The 20,431-nt window shown below is 42.5% G+C and overlaps 1 protein-coding gene across 1 annotated transcript in view; it reads left to right on the top strand.

Annotated features, from left to right (window-relative positions):
- The window catches only part of tmc2b (transmembrane channel-like 2b), a 110,402-nt gene that overhangs the window by 69,212 nt on the left and 20,759 nt on the right, over nucleotides 1–20,431 (top strand). The window contains exons 15-17 of the mRNA XM_070870711.1: nucleotides 195–262; nucleotides 7,098–7,337; nucleotides 15,295–15,420. Coding sequence (XP_070726812.1) covers nucleotides 195–262; nucleotides 7,098–7,337; nucleotides 15,295–15,420 — 434 coding nt within the window. The remainder of the gene's footprint in view (nucleotides 1–194; nucleotides 263–7,097; nucleotides 7,338–15,294; nucleotides 15,421–20,431) is intronic.

Raw genomic sequence — 20,431 nt, 5'->3', positions numbered from 1 at the left:
ACCAGTAGATATCTGCACGCTGTCCAAAAGCGCATTTAAAAAGCAATTCTTGAGGAACAATGGCTGGTACATGAATTAGGACAAGTCAGTAATAAATGGTTCTGACATTGTTTAATAATATGTGACAATAGAACACCTCTTGCTCTGTTGCTTCACTTCTTTTCACCTTGCTACTTTTACCCTTAAAACTTTAGCCTTCATACACTGAGTTTGACATCAGTGGAAACGTTCTCGGACTTATCTTCAATCAAGGAATGATATGGTAAGGAAGCTTTTTGTTCAAAGTGTACAATTCATCATATTTTAGTTAATACAGTAGAGCTGTTTTATCTTGTCCAGCGGGCCCACTAAATGGGCCTAAGTTTCAGGCCGCGTCTAGAACGGCGCAGCCCCGACCTGGACGCCCGTTTTTCACGCCACAAAGTGCGCCTAAAAAAAACTTCCAGATTCTCCGGCTCCCTGCTGGTCCTCTTGAGCCGGGCGCAGCGCAGCACGAGCTGTGGGGGGCGGAGCTAGGTCCCTGCGCTGAAAACAGTGCCGGGACCTCTGCACATGCGCGCTACAGTGGGCGCGCATGTGTAGTAGCTCCAGGCGCCCAAAACTGTGTGGGAGGGGCCCGAAACACGCAGCCCCTAGCCCTGGCCGAATGGCCTCACTGCGGCTGCGTGAATAAGGCTCCTCCCACGCCCAGCTCCTGCTTCCTCCCGACCCGACCTGACTCTCGCTTCCCCCCCCTCCCCCACCCCCCGGACCCGACCCGACCCGACCTCCCTCCCCCCGCCCTCGACACGAACCGACCCGCGCTCCCTCCCTTCCCCCTACGCGAACTCTCTCCCTCCCCCCTACCCGAACCAACCCGACCTCCATTCTCCCCCACGACCCGACCCGTGCTCCCGACCGCCAACCCCGGACCGGACCCGACCCGACCCGCGCTCCCCCCGACCCGACCCGCGCTCCCGACCCCGGACCCGACCCGACCCAATGCCACCTACCTGTAAATCTGGTGCTGGGGACGGGCCCTGCCCGAAGTCTTGGGCCTGGCCGGGCCCGGCCCGTTCAGCCTCCCCGCCCCCCCAACCCTTCTTCTCCTTTCCCCCCCTTCTCCTTTCCCCCCTTCTCCTTTCCCCCCCCTTTTCCTTTCCCCCCCCTTTTCCTTTCCCCCCCTTCTCCTTTCCCCCCCTACTCCTTTCCCCCCCTACTCCTTTCCCCCCCATCTCCTTTCCCCCCTTCTCCTTTCCCCCTTCTCCTTTCCCCCTTCTCCTTTCCCCCCTTCTCCTTTCCCCCCTTCTCCTTTCCCCCTTCTCCTTTCCCCCTTCTCCTTTCCCCCCTTCTCCTTTCCCCCTTCTCCTTTCCCCCCACCCTTCTCCTCTCCCCCCCTTCTCCTTCTCCTCTCCCCCCTTCCCCTTCTCCTCTTCCCCCCTTCTCTTCCCCCTCCCCCTTCCCTCCTCCCCTTCCCTTCCCTTCTCCCCTTCTCCCCCTTCCCTCCCCCTTCCCTCCCTCCCCCTCCTCCCCCTCCCCTTGCTGTCAGAAACGCAGACACTGACAGACAGAGAGTGAGAGACACACAGACAGACAGACAGAGAGATAGAGACACTGACAGAGACACGCTGGGGGGGGGTGGGGGCATCTCAGCACGCTGTTGGAGGGCTCCTGGTGCTGCAGTCAGTAAGTAGAAAATGTTTTTTTTTATTGATTAAAAAAAAAAAATTATTTGTTATTAATTTTTTTTGATTGATTTATTGGTTGAGTTATTGATGTTTTTTCATTTATTATTGATGATGGCTCTTTATTTGTAAAACTGAAGTGTTTAATGTTTGTAAACTTCCCTTTAAATCCCCCCCATTCCCTACACCTGATTTGTAACCTACGCCTGATTTTCTAAAGTGTAGACAAGGTTTTTTCGAGCATACAAAAATCTTCACTTACTCCATTCTAAGTTAGTTTGGAGTAAGTTTTCACTGACGAAACTTTGAAAACAGGCGTAAGTGGCCGGACACGCCCCCTTTTGAAAAAAAAATTCTGTTCCAAAGTGAAACAGTTCTAACTGACTTGACCTGGAGCAAACTAAATGCCGAGAATTTGAATTTCTAAGATACTCCATTCTACACCAGTTGCTCCAAAAAATCAGGAGCAACTGAGGCCGAAACTTGTGCCCAATATGTCACGCTCAGTCCTATAAACAAGTGAGGCAGGGTAGAAACTCATCTCAAAAATGAATATAAACAAGTTAAAGCATGTTTGGTTGAAGTAACCATTTTACATTTGGGTTCCATCCTTTGCATCTTCTGTGAGTCATTTTTGCAAGGGTAGTCAACCAGTTAATTGACATAGGAAGTGTTCAGAAAGCATGTAAGTTGAGTATACATATGGATGAGGAACATCATATGATGAACAGTGGTACAATATGTTTGATTTGTTTTGACCAGAATTGCCCTTTATTCAACAAATTAGGGATGTAACACAAGGTTACTTTAACTATATTTTTCTCCCACTAAATTGTACAAGGATCAGAAACAGTTAATTGGCTATTGGCCATCTCCTAAATATCCTTCCATATTTTATATGTACTGCACTCAGTGCCTGAGTTTTTTCCATGTACTGTTTATATAAAAGATCAGAAATATAAGTTTTTTTAAAAGCTCATCTGTCAACCCTATGGCACTGTACAATGGTGGGTTGAGTGGCTGTCTATTAAATAATAGGATAAGGGTCTGTTCGTGTGATCCTCCATATCCAGAAATGGGAGAAAGGGACTGGGAAACAGTGGGTTAACACAGTTTTGGGACAGGGTTTGATGTAATCTGCAATATCTTTTTGGAGTGGCAGTAGTTATTGGTGTCTTTCCATCATCATAGGCAGTCCTTACACTTTACACTTTACACTTATCATACAACTCAATTTTGTTAGTAGCTTGTAGCATTTGATTTTCTTTCTCTCGTCTGCTGATGGCCACTCAGACCTTCGGCCATTTATGCCTAGTGCCTCAATCTATCATAAATGAGGAAACACTTTTCACTATTGCTGTTAAATGACATTTGCATGAAATAGTCTGCGCTGAGTGCTATTACACAGTGATTGAACAGACGTTATTTCCCTGATTGCCTACATTCACTAACAGAAAAAAATAATTCATTTGTAAAAACAAATTTAGTCCAAGGGGAGAGTAAACAGGTAGAGGTATAAGTAAACTGCCAGCCTTTCACTTATAACACAGTCCCTCATAATACTAATGTACTGCTATAGCTCTTGAAGGTAGTTAGATTATGTAAAGAAAGAAATTGTGCTAATTTAGTGCTTTGGCAGCCTTAGCTTTGCCATCAGGCCCTGACTACCATTTTAATGCTGGCCTGAGTGGGAAAGTGGCTGTGACTCTCCTGCTAGGCTGGAGCAGGCCAGAGGCTGATCACCAGCAGAAGAGGCCCCACAAGCGAAGTGTATTTCTTTCCTTTCTGCTGCCCGGAGGAGCAGGAGTGTTCCTCCATGTCCCACAAGAAAGTATTGGACTCCCCGGACCTGAACTTCTCCCTCCTTCCCAAACAGCTGACTGCTCTGGAACTCTTATCTTCCTTCTCCCCCCCCCCCACTGTACCCCCATCCTCACACTTACCTTGGGCCAGGACAGTAGCCGCTGAGCTACACCATTTTAATGGCTGTGCAGCTGCTTCCCACTGACTTCTCAGCTGTTTCGATCAGCTATTCCCGGATGCGCCTTCATTAGGCCACTTTCTTGCCCAGGAGTTAACATTTATCCCCATTCTTCCCCCACCCCCATTAACACACTCTGTTCAATTTGTTACCAACACATTTTGTGGTTGTTGTAACATCCTGAATTTTTAAACACCTATCTTGGCCAGAAATGTGAACTAATTTTCTTCTGATTAGTTAGCTAGGCAAGAGCAGAGCTGCCTCTTTCTGTTTCCCAGTCACACACACCATTAGTCAGGCCTTCTGAGTTCTGAGCTTGTAACTTTTTGTTCTCTCAATACATGGGTACATTATCAAATAATTCTGACATTTTTAAGAACTCAGTTACAAATCATTTCTATCATGAATATGTTGTGCAATATCAAATATAGAAACTGGTTGAAAATATCAGTTTATTTTCTATTCTTGTCTACCTATCAACTTTATTGCTAAATGAAGAGAGCTCATTTGTGCCGATTACAGAAGTTATTAATACGCAAAAATGTTGTCCATATGGAGTTGAGCTGAATAGAAATAAATGATCTAAAAGTACAAAGCTCATATCCAATTGTGATGGAATATTCTTTAGTTAATTACCAAAACGATTTCGGCTGCAGTATTTTTTTTGTATTCCATTATTCAGATTTGTGCTTGTCTGACTTATGAGGAAAGGTTGAGTAGTTTGGGCCTCTACTCATTGGAATTCAGAAGAATGAGAGGTGATCTTATCGAAACATATCAAATTATGAGTGGGCTTGACAAGGTGGATGCAGAGAGGATATTTCCACTGATGGGGGAGACTCGAACTAGAGGGCATGATCTTAGAATAAGGGGCCGTCCATTTAAAACTGAGATGAGGAGAAATTTCTTCTCTTGGAAGGTTGTAATTCTGTGGAATTCGCTGCCTCTGAGAGCTGTGGAAGCTGGGACATTGAATAAATTTAAGACAGAAATAGAGATTTTTTTAAACGATAAGGGGTTATGGAGAGTGGGCAGGGAAGTGGAGCTGAGTCCATGATCACATCAGCCATGATCTTATTGAATGGTGGAGCAGGCTCGAGGGGCCGTATGGCCTACTTCTGCTCCTATTTCGTATGTTCTTACGTTCTTATGTGCTTGTCTTACCAATAATTATTTTCTTCTTTTTTTAACTAAATTTAGATTTGTTTCAGAAGTAAAAAATAGACTAGGTAATCTTTGTGTGGAATATTTGACATAGGACTGGAAGCACCAATAACTAGTTTATTGGGATAACATTTACTTACATTATGAATGCTTTGTAAGATCTGCCAGATCTACCAGAAGAAAAGTTGGTCTGTATCAGGAATTAATATAAAATGTGTTAACATTGATGCAATTAGTTCTGTAGAACTGATTTTCGGCCAGTAGATGGGGTTAGGAGCTTTGGAAACATTTTTGATCAACATAAAGAAGACAGAGGATGAAATAACTTTCCTGATTTCAGGATGTGCCAAATCATTTTGCAGCCAATGAAGTACATTTGAAGTGTAGTCACTGTTGTACGGTAGGAAAACACAGCAGCCAATTTGTTCACTGCAAGGTCCCACAAACAGCAGTGAGATAATGACCAAATGATCTGTCTTAATGATGTTGGTTGAAGGGTAAAGGTCAAGACACCAGGAGATCTTTCCCACTCCTCCTAATGCCAAGGGATAGTTTACATCTACCTGAGAGGACAGATAAAGCCTCCATTTAATGTTTCATCTGAAAGACTGCACCTCCGACAAGGTGCAGCACTCCCTCAGTACTGCATTGACGTCAACGTGGATTATGTGCTCAAGTCTCTGAGATAGGACTTGAATCCATATCCTTCTGTCTTGGGTGAGGGTGTTGCCACTGAGCCATGGCTGAAACATCGTCACTTATCTGGAGAGAAGGTATCAAACAATGAGTTGATTTTAAGTGGGATTTAATTCTATGCAGTTGATCTCATAGGTAATAAACAAAATTAATAAATCCACAGCAACTGATCATGGATGCAAAACATTATGATATTTTAAAATTTTACTCTAGACTTTAAGAAGTGTATTTCAGAAATAATTCTTAAAATTAGTAATTTTATGTGTAAGGTTTGTAAAATTATATCATTATCAGAATCTGCAAAGCCAAAAGAGGAGATGATGTTTCCTTTACTCAGAGGTGAAGTAGTTTGTCAATTTTGGTGTCTGTCCATATCCCACCTTCTCTGTCCATCAATGATCTCTTTCACTTGTGAATTATTTTGAACCAAACAACACATTTCAAATTATTGTTTGATTTTTTTTCCGCATCATACTGGCCATCAACAATATTGCTGATTTTATGTACAATAAAAGGTGAGGCCTTTTGATAACTCTCTACTGTAGGTAATTGGTGCACCAAAAGAATCACTGGGGCTAAAATAGCACAGCCCTCCTAGCACACTCCTGTGTGGGAGTGCTGCGGATGGAGGTCAGGACCTGGTCTTGGGCTGGAGTTTCTCTCTGGTCATGTAAGCAAGGAGCCTCTGCCTGCACCAAACAAAGCCATTGATGTCGGTATGGTCAGGACTGGAGGCAGGGACTTCAAATACTGGGTGCTTCAGTGTCCTTGGATTAGCAGAGACCTGACACATCATAGACAGTGATATGCTTGGTGTACCAGGCCACCAAATGGCAGATGTGGGACTCCTGAAAATTTTTTTTTATTTAAAACAAAATATTTAAACGCACATCCCCTTACAAAAGGGTAACAATAGTGGGGTACCCTGGAGTTGCAGTAGAAGGTAGTTGCCCCTAGCAGTGTGTGTGTCTGCTATTGGTATTTAAAATGGAAAGGCCGCTCCCTTACCACAGGAACTTGGGCAGGGTCAGCACTGGTGATCCCAAGCAGGCATGTCCAAGCACTTACACTGCGATGTGCCCCTTGTTAATTTTAAATCCCAGTAAAGAGTGGTAAATTTGACTCACTTTAACTAAATTCCCACTGGATTTCAGAAAATAACATTTTGGGATACACCATATGACTAACTTCAGACATTGTATATTGTAAGTATAGTATGCTTGGAAGGAGCAGGTGACTTTGTACCTATGGTTCCCAAACTGCTCTGCCCCTGGAGTTTTCAAAGATCGGTGCAGCAGCATGTAACGAATGCGTGTGGACTAATGAAGCAGAACATTTTAGCAGTAAGTGTGGAACATTAGTGAATAAGGGGAAGAAAATCATGGAGTGTCACATGTTCCAGCTACATATCACTGAGGTATCCATCAGCAGATATAATAGAGAACAGAACCACTCCACTTCAGTAGTATGAGACATCTTAAGTCAGTGGTAAGAACAGACAATAAAAATTTAGATCAGGACAGTCTTCACATTGTTTGTACTTGCATGCATGAGCTATATACAGAACTGAAGAATGTTTTTCTTTTTTTCAGGATGGGCACTTTCTATTCTCCTGGCTTAATTGGCATCAATATCCTACGGCTGTTGACGTCCATGTACTATCAGTGCTGGGCTGTTATGTGTTGTAATGTCCCTCAGTCAAGAGTTTTCAAGGCATCGGGGTCTAATAATTTTTACATGTCATTATTACTGTTGATCTTGTTCCTAAGTTTATTGCCAGTCGTCTACACCATAATGACATTTACCCCTTCTTTTGATTGTGGGCCATTCAGGTAATCAGTTTAAAATATATCATAATGTGTGTAGAATGCATTCCTGTGTTAAGTCTAAAATGTTCTCGTTACATGATCAAAATGCATGTATTAGGTTTCATTATATTTTATTCCCCATCTGTTTTCCTTTATTCATATCCAAACCGATCATGAACCATGCACTAAGAATAATATGCTTGCACGCAAGAAACTGTAGATTAATATGGGATGGAATTACACTAACACATCAAAACGGTGTCCACAGCTTCCATTTGGATTATGTTATCAAGTAAGCTGCTAATAGAATCATAGCCATTCCAGCACAGAAGGAGTTCATTTGGCACATTACCCCAGCGCTGATATCAATTCTTCAAATGGATTCTATTTCCATTTCTCAGCCCTTCCCGACATCATGTTATATTCTTCATTTTCAAATATTTATCCAATTTCTCTATAAATTGTTATGGTCTCTGCCTCAATAGCCACTTCTGCAAAGCATTTCATGTTCTAATAACCCACTGTATGAATTTCACATTCATCACCACTGCTGGGGGTACCCTTATATCTCACCATTCATGACAACTCACTAAGCCACTTCCAAAGGTGCACACAAATCTGTCTAAGAATGCAAAGTGTTCAAAATAAAGGTTTCAATGTTTGACAACACATTAGCAGGAACTCTACATGAATATTGGCTAAAAGACCCAAGTGGCTACCCTTGTGTGTCAGTTTGTATGATTGGACAAGGATGAGGGTGAGCGTGAGGTGTGGCTAGTGAATATGATAATGTAGATAGAGAGAGAGGGATGGGCAGAGGTGCAAGGTAAGTTGGTGTGAGTAAGGATGTGCAGGAATAGGGTAGGGAAGCGTGATAGGGATGTGGTGAGTGGCACATCAGGATGAGGTTGAGTGTGGCTTTGTAGTAACATTTTGTGATCTACTGAGATTATTGAAACGTTTGTGCTGCTGCAGCCAGCTCCTCCTGACGTCATCCCTGCTTGTGCCATCTTGTGCAATATGCAACCAGGCTGCGTTGGTGTCCTGGGGAGGTCCCTTCCACCCATTGGAAGGGACGAGAACCTTCCTGCGTGCTGTGTTCCTTCCATAAGCATTTGGAGGGAGTCTTGGGAGAGCCTGGGTGCAGCCGTGCACCTTTGTGCAGCGGAACACTGACACAACTGCCAAAATCAATGTGGGCATCATCCCTTTAAGGAACTCAGCTGATGATGCATCATCAAATGACGTCATCAGACCCGCTTCCTTTGAATTGGCTGGGAACCTAACAGGGCAGGCATAACAAGCCCCCATCAATGGAAGATTCTTAATGCAGTGCGGGCTGGAGCCAAGAGTGGTTTCTCCACCTGCCACCTATCCTGGCCATCCCAGTCTCGCCACGGTTGACGAGATCGTGGCCTTAAATTGGGAACTTGTTAGACTGTAATTACACTCTGCATCGCCACCAGTGGTGGGAGGGTACAATGACAGTATGACTGAATGGAATGGAAATCGAGACAAGTTCTATAACAGGCAGGCAATCTGCTCTGCCAGATTACCACCTATGCAGTGAAGACATGAACCCAAGTAGAGAAAGTACAGCTAACGATTGCAATTATTGATGGAAAATTGAAACTGAGGCTATCTATCAAAACTGATAACATTTGCAGAGTTCCTGAGATAAGTGTGCATATGATCCACAGTTTGTGTTTTCCCTGTAAAGAAAAGGTTCTCAGATTCACATCAAATGCTATTTCTCGGGTAGTCTGATGAGATTATTGCTATTGTGATGACATGAGCAGTCTCACAGATGGAGGTATACAAGCCTGCGCATGGCATTCTTACCAAGGCAGAGCTACAAGTTATGATAAACTACATTTAAAAATCCTAGAAAACTTCTGTTAACTAATAGCTATTCATTTCTCAGTAATGGGGAAAAGTCTTTATTAACAACAATTTTTATTCTTTAGTGAATTACCCATTTGCAGTATTGCAAATCTGCCGTGGCAAAGTGGCAGGGACATAATTTTAATAAACGTTTGTAAATGGAGATTCAGAATGATGCAATATATACATATAAGATAGAATACTATTATTGATCTGTTATCTATCCATTCATGTATCCCTGGGACAAAAATACTGAAACTAATTGACCATAATTCCATTACAAAATTGCAAAATGATCTTCAGTTGACATTGAAAGGTCATACCTTTTGTGTGAGCTATCAGTGAACAGTGCAACAGATAACACTTCCCATGGAGCTTATGTCAAACAGATGAAAATATGTCAATTAAAAAAAAATGAACTAAGCAGAAGAACGTAGTCAAACCAATATTGACTGTAGTTTGAGGAATGTAATATAATTAGTAAGCTATTGCTGTTTGGACTAAAGAAGTGACCTTCAGAGTGTCAAAACACCCGAATCATTCTCCTTCAGGGATTGTAATACACTTTCTTGTATGAACCTCAGGATTTTAGTTCGCTGTTGCTTCCCCAAAGTGTAACGCGGATAGAAATTTTATTGGGGTTCATCTGACCTCCCGCCATAACTTCGGCAGAAGAGCAGCAGAAATCCTGGAGAAATGTCATAACAGCTGTTTCTCCAGGGTTTCTAGGCTATCTTTTGCCAAAGTTAGGGTGGGAAGTCGTGAGAACCTCTGTGAAAATTCCAGGTGTATGTATAATTTGAATGGCGCCTGGAACTTGTGAAAAATGGCATTTGAGGGAAAATTCACCAATTCCATGCTTCCGGTGGGGAATTGCATTAAAGAGGAGCTGTTAGTGCTACAATACTGTCGGGCCAGTTCTCTGTCCATGCTCTCTTTGAGCGAGCTTCCCTACTGAGTGCAAGATTGCTACATTATTCAGGCATTCCTATGCCCATGTAGATTTACTGCTGCTGAAATATTTTGTCCAGATTACACAACTTATGATCAATTTATAATGATTTAAAATACTATTTGCTATGTAATTAGAGTGCTGTGTCACACAGTGCATCAGTATCAAAGAACTGTTTACCTCACCATCTACACTAATAAAAGCTGATTCTAATCTGCATATGAATGTGTTACTTGTATAGCTCTTTTATTTGATTGAGAAGTGAAAGCTGGTGCCGCCATCAACAGTGGAACTTGTGCCCTCGGCTATCAGGTCCACTGATAGGGTGAGCAAAAAAAATGATTTGTAGCACACACAAACAGGATCTGAAATGTTCTAGTGCAAGATGCAAGAACATTTTTAGTTCTTACCCAGAGTATACTTGTACACGTTTCTCACTTGAATAAATATTCCAAACCTCAAATGGAGCTTTATTTGTAACCATTATTACAATATTTGGTTTTAGTTTTTAACATTAAACTGAGCAATATGTCTAGTCTTTAAAATTAAGCTCCATGATATATTTTCTGATATTTTTCTCCCTTGCAAACAACCTTATCAATGCTCTTCTTTAATTGACCCCTTTCTATATGCAGGAATGCACCCACCCTTGACCAGTTATCCAAGGAAGTTATCCTTATCGATTTAAAATAGAACATTAAATTAAGGCTGAGTGGAAGAATAGCATAAGATCTGTTGTAATCATCTTTAAGACGATAAGGTCTTGTACTGGCTAGAGAAAATGCTCCTTGAGGTTCCCCTGCCTTTCACATTCAGAACATAACAAACTGAAGCTAGTGGGATAAACTGTATGACTTTTAAGCGCTATGGTTGCAATATTCAACATTAGTTAGAAAGCCTAGACATTACTGCTGGCAATATTATGAATGAATGCTTAGTATATTCATGTGACATTTCTATGCCTCTATTTTAGTAAAGCTGTTAATCCATTAAAGTTGTGGATAGAGGGATAGGAACAGGAGTAGGCCTTTCAGCCTCTCGAGCCTGTTCCACCATTCAGTTCGATCATGTTATGTGAATGTGCTAAGCATTGATTAACTAATATTGCCAACAATAATTTCTAGGCTTATAAACTGGCTGGACTGATTTTTTTAAACCAGCATTGTAGGACATAAACCAGAGAAAGTAATTTATATGTATAATTACTTATCCAAACACTATCTTCCCCTTTGATAAGTGAAGATGCCATTAAGGAAGGTGGATGTTTAAAAACGAAATCAGTTTGTAACGTGTGACAGATTTCTCATTATTTAGTGATGAAAAATTAGTCAATTAATATGATTAGTTACATGCATGGTGCAATTTATATTGGTCATAGCTTTTATTATAGATAACATTATAATAATGATCAAATGGTCACCTATGTTGGATGTTGCACCGAGTGTTTTGTGGTTTATTTACACCTTTCAGTAAATTATTATTTGAAGCTCCATAACATTGGGAAGGGAGACACAACAACTCAATAATAGCAAGAGAAGATGAGGTAAATCAGGGGGCAAAAGGGTTAAATATCACCAAACTTACGTTTAATAGGAAGAAAGACCAAGGGAGGTAAGGAGTTTCACAGTTTTGAAGCCTTGCAAAAGAATGAGTTAGAATAAGAAACTGTACAATGTCTTGATTTCAACAGTCAAGATGCCCATGAAGGAGAAACAGCTAATAATCCAACATATTTGAAGAAGGAAATACTGGGATGGAGAGGAGAGAGAAATTGGTATTTGGACAGCAAGCTTTTTCCTATATGTTGTGCAGGGATGTGAGAGTTTCTGGAAGAATCTCTCCAAATATGGGGGGTAATATTTAAGCCTTGGAAGGACTTGGACCTGTATATTATTAAGAGATGTTAAGAGGAAAACAAATATCTGGCATGTAGTGATGGTAAGCAACTGTGACTCATTGGCTGGGATTTGACTAACAATAGTGGATTCGGGTGGGCAACATCGGTGGCTGGTCCCGACGCAGCTGCTGGCTCCATTCCACTCTGTGAAATTAATTTCCCTTGAAAGAGCTTGTTAAGCCCACCCAGCGCATTTCCGGGCAATTAGAGGAAGCGGGTCTGGTGACATCATTTGATGACATGGCATCAGCTGGTTTCTTTAAAGGAACTATGGCCAATTTTATTTTGACATTTGTACTGTCAGTGTTCTACAGCATTAAGGTGCTGCAAACACTGACAAGCACTGCACAAAAGCACAGGGCTGCACCCAGACTCTCTCATGACTCCCTCCATATGCTTATGGAGAGAGTCGCAGCACGCAGGGAGGGTCGCTTCCCTTCCAATGGCTGGAAGAGACCTCCTCAAGAGATCAACACAGCCTGGTTACACATTGCAGAGGAGGGCACAAGCAGGGATGTGATCAGGAGGACCTGGGTGCAGTGTCGCAAATGTTTCAATAATCTCAGTAGATCACAAACAGTACAGAGCCACACTCAATCTCATCATGCTGTGCCTCTCATCACATCCCCATCACTCTGCCTTTCCTACCCTACACCTGCACATCCTTACACCAACTTACCTTGCATCTCCACCCATCCCTTTCACTCGGTCTATATTATCTCATCCCCATCTCACGAGCAACCCCTCACACTCACCCTCATCCTAATGCAACTAACAACACGCGAGGGTAGGCACTTGGATGTTTTATGCAATGTTCATGTGAAGTTTCTGTTAATGTGATGTCAAACATTGAAATCTTTATTTTCAACTCTACATTCTTGGACAGATTTGTGTGCACCTTTGGAAATGGCTTTGTGAGTTGCAGTAAATGGTGAGACATTAAGTTGCCCCCTGCAATGATGAGTGTGAAAGGAATGGCTTTGGCATTGTAGGGATGCTTTATGGTGTTGGTGTGGGGTGGTGCCAAGCTGGCGCATCATATGGCAGCCAGGGTGTACAACATCAAGTGAAGTAAACCTGGCCATGGTGAGGCCATCCCTGGCCTCCTGGGCAGCAATGTGGTTGGGAGCTGATGCCCTGTGTCCTGTGCAACATCAATTGATTGCAGAAAAGTTTGGTGCTGTTGTTGGTATGGCTGGGGCAGCTTATTTTGGGGCTGATCGTAGTGGGATTCTGAGGACCAAAGTAAGAGAGTATAAAGGGCACCCATGCTGATGGAATACATGAGAGGTGAAGTAGAGGTAATGAGGTCAGACTGAATGGAGACTTGTGCAAAGACTTACAACATGGTGAAACTTTTGTGGAAATGCAATGAGGAAGAGCTTGTGGCTGAGGAAGATATCTTTCTAAGGAGCTTTTACTTTACATTTGAAGCTGTGAACTCAACAGCTGATTCAATAGCCACTGAACTCCTGCATCAGCTTGACGGACATGGTACATGACCAACATGGATCCTGTAGGCGAGCTACCAAATGCAAAAGGTAAGTTGAAAATCATTCTTTAGTGGCTCTAAACAAGCCACTAATTTCCTCGATTGGATCCTCTGCCGCTACGTGTCTGGTCTGCTCAACACTGACAGACCCGACATTGGGAAAGGCGCGTGGCAGCGGTTCACAACGGGGGCTTGACCCGCTGGGGGAAAAAAACACTTTCCCACCGAAGAACATAAGAAACCTGACCCGCCATTGATTGCACCCGCTGATTCCTTGCAAAATTCTGGCCATAAAGTTATTTTAGGTGGGACTTTTAAAGGTTTTAAAGGTGGATAGAGGTTTACCGATGGATGTGGTGTATTTAGATTTCCAAAAGGTATTCGATAAGGTGCCACACAAAAGGTTACTGCAGAAGATAAAGGTACGCGGAGTCAGAGGAAATGTATTAGCATGGATCGAGAATTGGCTGGCTAACAGAAAGCAGAGAGTCGGGATAAATGGGTCCTTTTCGGGTTGGAAATCGGTGGTTAGTGTTGTGCCACAGGGATCGGTGCTGGGACCACAACTGTTTACAATATACATAGATGACCTGGAAGAGAGGACAGAGTGTAGTGTAACAAAATTTGCAGATGACACAAAGATTAGTGGGAAAGCGGGTTGTGTAGAGGACACAGAGAGGCTGCAAAGAGATTTAGATAGGTTAAGCGAATGGGCTAAAGTTTGGCAGATGGAATACAATGTCGGAAAATGTGAGGTCATCCACCTTGGGGAAAAAAAAACAGTAAAAGGGAATATTATTTGAATGGGGAGAAATTACAATATGCTGTGGTGCAGAGGGACCTGGGGATCCTTGTGCATGAATCCCAAAAAGTTAGTTTGCAGGTGCAGCAGGTAATCAGGAAGGCGAATGGAATGTTGGCCTTCATTGCGAGAGGGATGGAGTACAAAAGCAGGGAGGTCCTGCTGCAACTGTATAGGGTATTGGTGAGGCCGCACCTGGAGTACTGCGTGCAGTTTTGGTCACCTTACTTAAGGAAGGATATACTAGCTTTGGAGGGGGTACAGAGATGATTCACTAGGCTGATTCTGGAGAGGAGAGGGTTAACTTATGATGATAGCTTGAGCAGACTGGGTCTTTACTCATTGGAGTTCAGAAGGATGAGGGGTGATCTTATAGAAACATTTAAAATAATGAAAGGGATAGACAAGATAGAGGCAGAGAGGTTGTTTCCACTGGTCGGGAAGACTAGAACTAGGGGGCACAGCCTCAAAATACGGGGGAGCCAATTTAAAACCAAGTTGAGAAGGAATTTCTTCTCCCAGAGGGTTGTGAATCTGTGGAATTCTCTGCCCAAGGAAGCAGTTGAGGCTAGCTCATTGAATGTATTCAAACCAATAAGGGAATTAAGGGTTCTGGGGAGCGGGCGGGTAAGTGGAGCTGAGTCCACGGCCAGATCAGCCATGATCTTGTTGAATAGCGGAGCAGGCTCGAGGGGCTAGATGGCCTACTCCTGTTCCTAATTCTTATGTTCTTATGTTCTTATTAAGATAGCAATTTTCTGCATTGGAATATTATGACATCAAATAGATGAACATTCTAGTTCCAAACAGTTTTTGGCTTGCACACTAAAAATGAATGAGTGACACATTGGCTTTAAATAACATGGTTTACTCACCACTAAAATACCATGTTGAACGTAGACTTTTTCGGAATTGTTTCGATCACATTTTAGTCTCCTTTCTTTTTACCAACAGTGGGAAAGCTAAAATGTTTGAGGTCATTATGGAAACAATCGAGCATGATTTCCCAGCATTTATTGGACAGCTCTTCGGTTATGCTGCAAATCCAGGGCTGATTCTTCCTGGAATCTTACTCATGGTGTAAGTTTATTTGCTCCACTTCTTGTACAAAAAAAACCTCTAATCACTTGAATGATAGTTATGGTTTAACACCTTGAAAGGTAATATTTCAAATATAAAATCATGTCCTGCACTGATTACCATAAATGCTTGGATATTTTTCCTGACTGGACCAATGTATCTTCCATTGGTGACTACAGAACAGTAGAAGCCATTTAATTATTGTACTTTAATGGATACCAATTTGAACTGATTAACACTTTTTGCCACCTCACAGCTTATTATTCTGTTAGCATGCTGCTCTGACTGAAATGCAGGTAGACTGGTGAGGTCACTGAATCAGGAAAGAATGTACAGTCAGCTGTGAGACACAGCTATTTTACTCATGCGCAAATTTGAAATGCAAATTAAAATTCAACCAGCTGTACACTTGGTTCTGTTTGCATGCTGGTATTGAATCATAGAATCATAGAAATTTACAACACCGAAGGAAGCCATTTCAGCCCATTGTGTCCGTGCCGGCCAACAAGAGGCTATCCAGCCTAATTTCACTTGCCAGCTCTAGGTCCGTAGCCTGCAGGTTACAGCACTTCAAGTGCACATCCAAGTACTTTTTAAATGTGGTGAGGGTTTCTGCCTCTACCACCCTAGACAGCACAACCCTTTGGGTGAAGACATTTCCCCTCAAATCCGCTCTTAAACCTTCTACCAATTAAAATTTACGCCTCCTGGTTGTTGATTCCTCTGCTAAGGGACATAGGCCCTTTCTATCCACTATATCTAGGTCCCTCATAATTTTATACACCTCAATGTGGTCTCCCCTCAGCCTCCTCTATTCCAAGGAAAACAAACCCAGCCTATCCAATTTATCCTCAAAGCTAGGATTCTCCACTCCTGGCAACATGCTCGTAAATCTCTTGTTTACCCTCTCCAGTGCTTCCTTTCTGGAATGCGGTGACCAGAACTGTACTCAGTAATCTAGCTGTGGCCTAACTAGTGTTTTATACAGTTCAAGCATAACCCCCTGCTCTTGTATTCTATACCTCGGCTAATAACGGCAAGCATTCCATATGGGATCTGTGGACATACACGCCAAGGTCCCTTTGTTCCTCTACACTTTTCGTGTCCAACCATTTAATATGTATTCCATTTCCTTGTTAGCCCTCCCCAAATGCATTACCTCACACTTCTGCGGATTAAATTCCATTTGCCTCTTTTCTGCCCACCTGACCAGTTGATTGATATCTTCCTGCAGTCTAAAGCTTTCTTCTTCATTATCAACCACACAGCCGAATTTAGTGTCATCTGCAAATTTCTTAATCATATCTCCTATATTCAAGTCTAGATCATTGATGTATACCACAAAAAGCAAGGGACCTAGTACTAAGCCCTGCAGAACCCCACTGTAAGCAGTCTTGCAGTCACAAAAACACCCATCAACCATTACTCTCTGTTTCCTGTCTTTGAGCCAATTTTGGATCCAACTTGCCACTGTGCCCTGGATCTCATGGGTTTTTACTTTCATGACCAGTCTGTCATGCGGGACCTTATCAAAAGCTTTGCTGAAATCCATGTACACTATCAAATGCATTACCCTCATCAACCCTCCTTGTTATCGCCTCAAAAAATTCAATCAAGTTAGTCAGACACGAGCATCCCTTAACAAATTTGTGCAGACTGTCCTTGATTAGTTTGTATCTTTCTAAATGAAGATTTATCTTGTCCTTAAGAATTTTTTCCAATAATTTTCCCATCACCGAGGTTAGGCTAACTGGCCTGTAATTACTCGGTTTATCCCTTTCTCCCTTCTTAAAGGTACAACATTAGCAGTCTTCCAGTCCTCTGGCACAACACCTGAAGCCAGAGAGGATTGGAAAATGATGGTCAAAGCCTCTGCTATTTCCTCTTTTGCTCCGCTTAACAGCCTGGGATACATTTTATCCGGGCGTGGGGACTTAATCACTTTCAAAGCTGCTAAACCCCTTAATACCTCCTCTCTCACTGTTTATTTTGGACCAAGAATTTTCAGTCAGTCTACTCAACAAGGCAGGCAGCATTTGGTTGTCTTGTTAAATTAGGTTAGTCTTTAGGGATGTATTAAAATAAATGTGTTTCCTAGCAGGTTGTTTCTATAAAGCAGATGTTCTGCTTGTCCCCATCTTGTTTAAGTGGCTTCTATTGCCTTACAGTATAATTTACCTCCTATTGTGAGTTGTAATCCCATAAAATGTATTTTGCAATGAAACTGGTTGTTCATATGACATGACTGAATGCCTCAGAAATGTATTGGTAGGTTTTCTCACATCTAAGGTCTTGAATTTTTTTTATCATGCTATTCACGTGATCTAATCCATGTTTCCACAATGAGGCTAACTGGTAGATCGTAAGTGTTGAATTTCTACCCAAGCCACATTAATTGAGACCACATGTATACAATTAATATATACATGTAAGTTTAGTTTTTAGACATAATTCTTATACATTTTATGTTCATTTAAATTCCTTGTATATAATCCTATCTATTGTATATTTTTATTATCCTTTTTTCAATTTACTTTGACATGTTCAATTCAAGGGAATGAAAAGTCCATCCAGTTACCCAGCATTGATTCTGTTGGGCCAATTTTACAGCCTCTTCAAACACTTCAATTGTGTATGAATTTCTGAGCTAATTACCTGAAACTGTTCCCCTGATGACTCAATGAATTAATCCAGTGACTAGATAAGCCATGCAGAACTGCATTGTTCCAAGTTTGATCCTATTTTTTGGCTGAATTAGCTGATCCCATTTTAGCTGCAATAGTAGGGCATTAAATTGGGAACTGCCCTTGGATAAGGGAGAGTAAAATGGTCCAGGGTTCCTGCTTTTCATAGAATCATAGAATGTTTAAAGCATGGAAGAAGACCATTCGGCCCGTCGAGCCCGTGCTGACTCTCAGCTAGTCCCAATCCCCTGCCATGCAATTTTTTTCTTTCAGATATTTACCCAACTCCCTCTTGAAAGATAAAATTGAGTCTGCTTCCACAACCCTTTCAGGCAGTGCATTCCAGATCTTAACCATTCGCTGCATAAAAAGGTTTTTTTCTTACGTTGCCTTTGGTTTTTTTTGCCAATCTCCTTAAATCTGTGTCCTCTGGTTCTCGACCCTTCTGCCAATGGGAACAGATTCTCTCTTATCTATTCTGTCCAGACACCTCATGATTTTGAACACCTTTATCAAATCTCCTCTCAATCTTCTCTGCTCCAGGAAGAAGAAACCCAGCTTCTCCAGTCTATCAATGTAACTGAAGTCCTTCATTCCTGGAATCATTCTCGTAAATCTTTTCTGCACCTTCTCTAAGATCTTCACATCCTTACTAAAGTGTGGTGCCCAGAATTGGACACAATACCCCAGTTGGGGCCGAACCAGTGTTTGATTGCTAACCAATGAACCCTGCTGAAAGTGTGTGTGCACGTCCAAGGACACTGGATGAGAACAGGATTGGGCTTGGCTATAATATCTCCATAATCGAGTACTTTGCTGATTTTCATGGACAAGGTTTACACATGAATAGCAGCCGCTTGGGTAAACTACTGGAAGGTGGCCAGCACATATGGGCTAAAGACCAAGGGCTGGATTTTCGGATCTGCTAATTTCAGGGCAGTAATGGCGGCGGGGCGGTAAAGTTTGCGCCCGGGAACAGTTTGCGCCTCCATCAGCAAAATGAATCAGCTGGGTCCTGAGTGTGGGGCGGTGCGCTAAGGGAGCCGTTGCACACCTCTCTTAGGGTGCTAGGTCAGCTGAGCAAGCGAAAATCCCGAGCTAAACAGCCGGCCTTGGAACGCTCTAAGAGAAGCCTGGGGGAAAAAAGCAAACCTGAAAAAAACCGTTAAAAACATTACCAATAAATAACTCACGCCACCACAACATAAATCGCAAAAAAAACAAAAAAAACAATCACACTTACCTGAGGTCGATATTACTTACCTCACTGTAGCTGCTACAGCTCGGACCGCCAGCTTTCACAGGCGGTCCCAGCAGGAGCGCTACGGATCGGGCAGCAGCCAAAAATCGAGCCGGTGTCACAACTAGGGGCATTGCACACCGACCTGCCTCTGCGGGTGGTAATGCTCTATGCCCTGTCGAAACAGGCGCCGAAAGTCCCAGCGAGGCACTGCTGGCGCGCTAACAGGGGCGGCAGAAGACCGAAAATCCAGCCGCAACTCTTCAATTCTTCAAGTGAGGTATGAAGGGGAGAAAATTGGAAAGAGAAGAAAATGGTTTACAAATAAATAAGTCAAAATGTCCTTCAAATTATTATTACTTTCACACACTATTGCTACGACAATGCGGAACCCTATGGTACATGTGCAAGGAAATAATATTAAGACTTAAAAAAATAATTTTCTGTTGCATATTATTTAATATTGATAGGCAGTTAAAAAGGAGATAAAATACCTTACACTTTCTTTGGCCAAAGTGATTGGCATAAAGCTTTTGTCTAGACAGTGACTTTACTGAATTTTCCTTAGTCAGCTGATTTCAATATGTTTAGATTGATACAGGCGAGCTCCTGCCTATATTGGGCCTGATACTAAGAGAAGCGAATAATAAGTGATTACATTATGGGAATGTTAAAAGAAATCTAGCTACTTAGGGCCCAAACTTGGTCAAAGCTAAGACCTGCCCATTTCTCGGCGGCAGATGGGCGGTACATGAGGAATCAGTGAAATTTATTTTCCGGCGGAATCTCAACTGCTGTGCGCAGAACTCTGACCAAGTTCGGGCCCTTAATGGACAGTGTTGTGCTGCAGCCTCATACCCATTAGGTACTCAATTGATCATTCTTTATGTGTGAGCCTAGACTGTAGCAAGCTATTTGACTGTGGAGGGCATCTGAGCTGAGCCATACACTTTCCCGATGGAGACATTGGAGATGGGAGGATCATGATCAGGAACCCTGGCTGATAATTCCCCCCTTTCCTAGCCCAGTGGTCTGATTGAGGTTACCTAACCCAAAATTAAATCTGTGACCTTCTTGTCTGTATAGT

This window comes from Pristiophorus japonicus, chromosome 1, assembly GCF_044704955.1.
Source record: "Pristiophorus japonicus isolate sPriJap1 chromosome 1, sPriJap1.hap1, whole genome shotgun sequence".
NCBI lineage: Eukaryota > Metazoa > Chordata > Chondrichthyes > Pristiophoridae > Pristiophorus > Pristiophorus japonicus.
The sequence above is the reverse complement of the archived record's forward strand: the minus strand, read 5'-3'. Positions and strand labels throughout refer to the sequence as shown.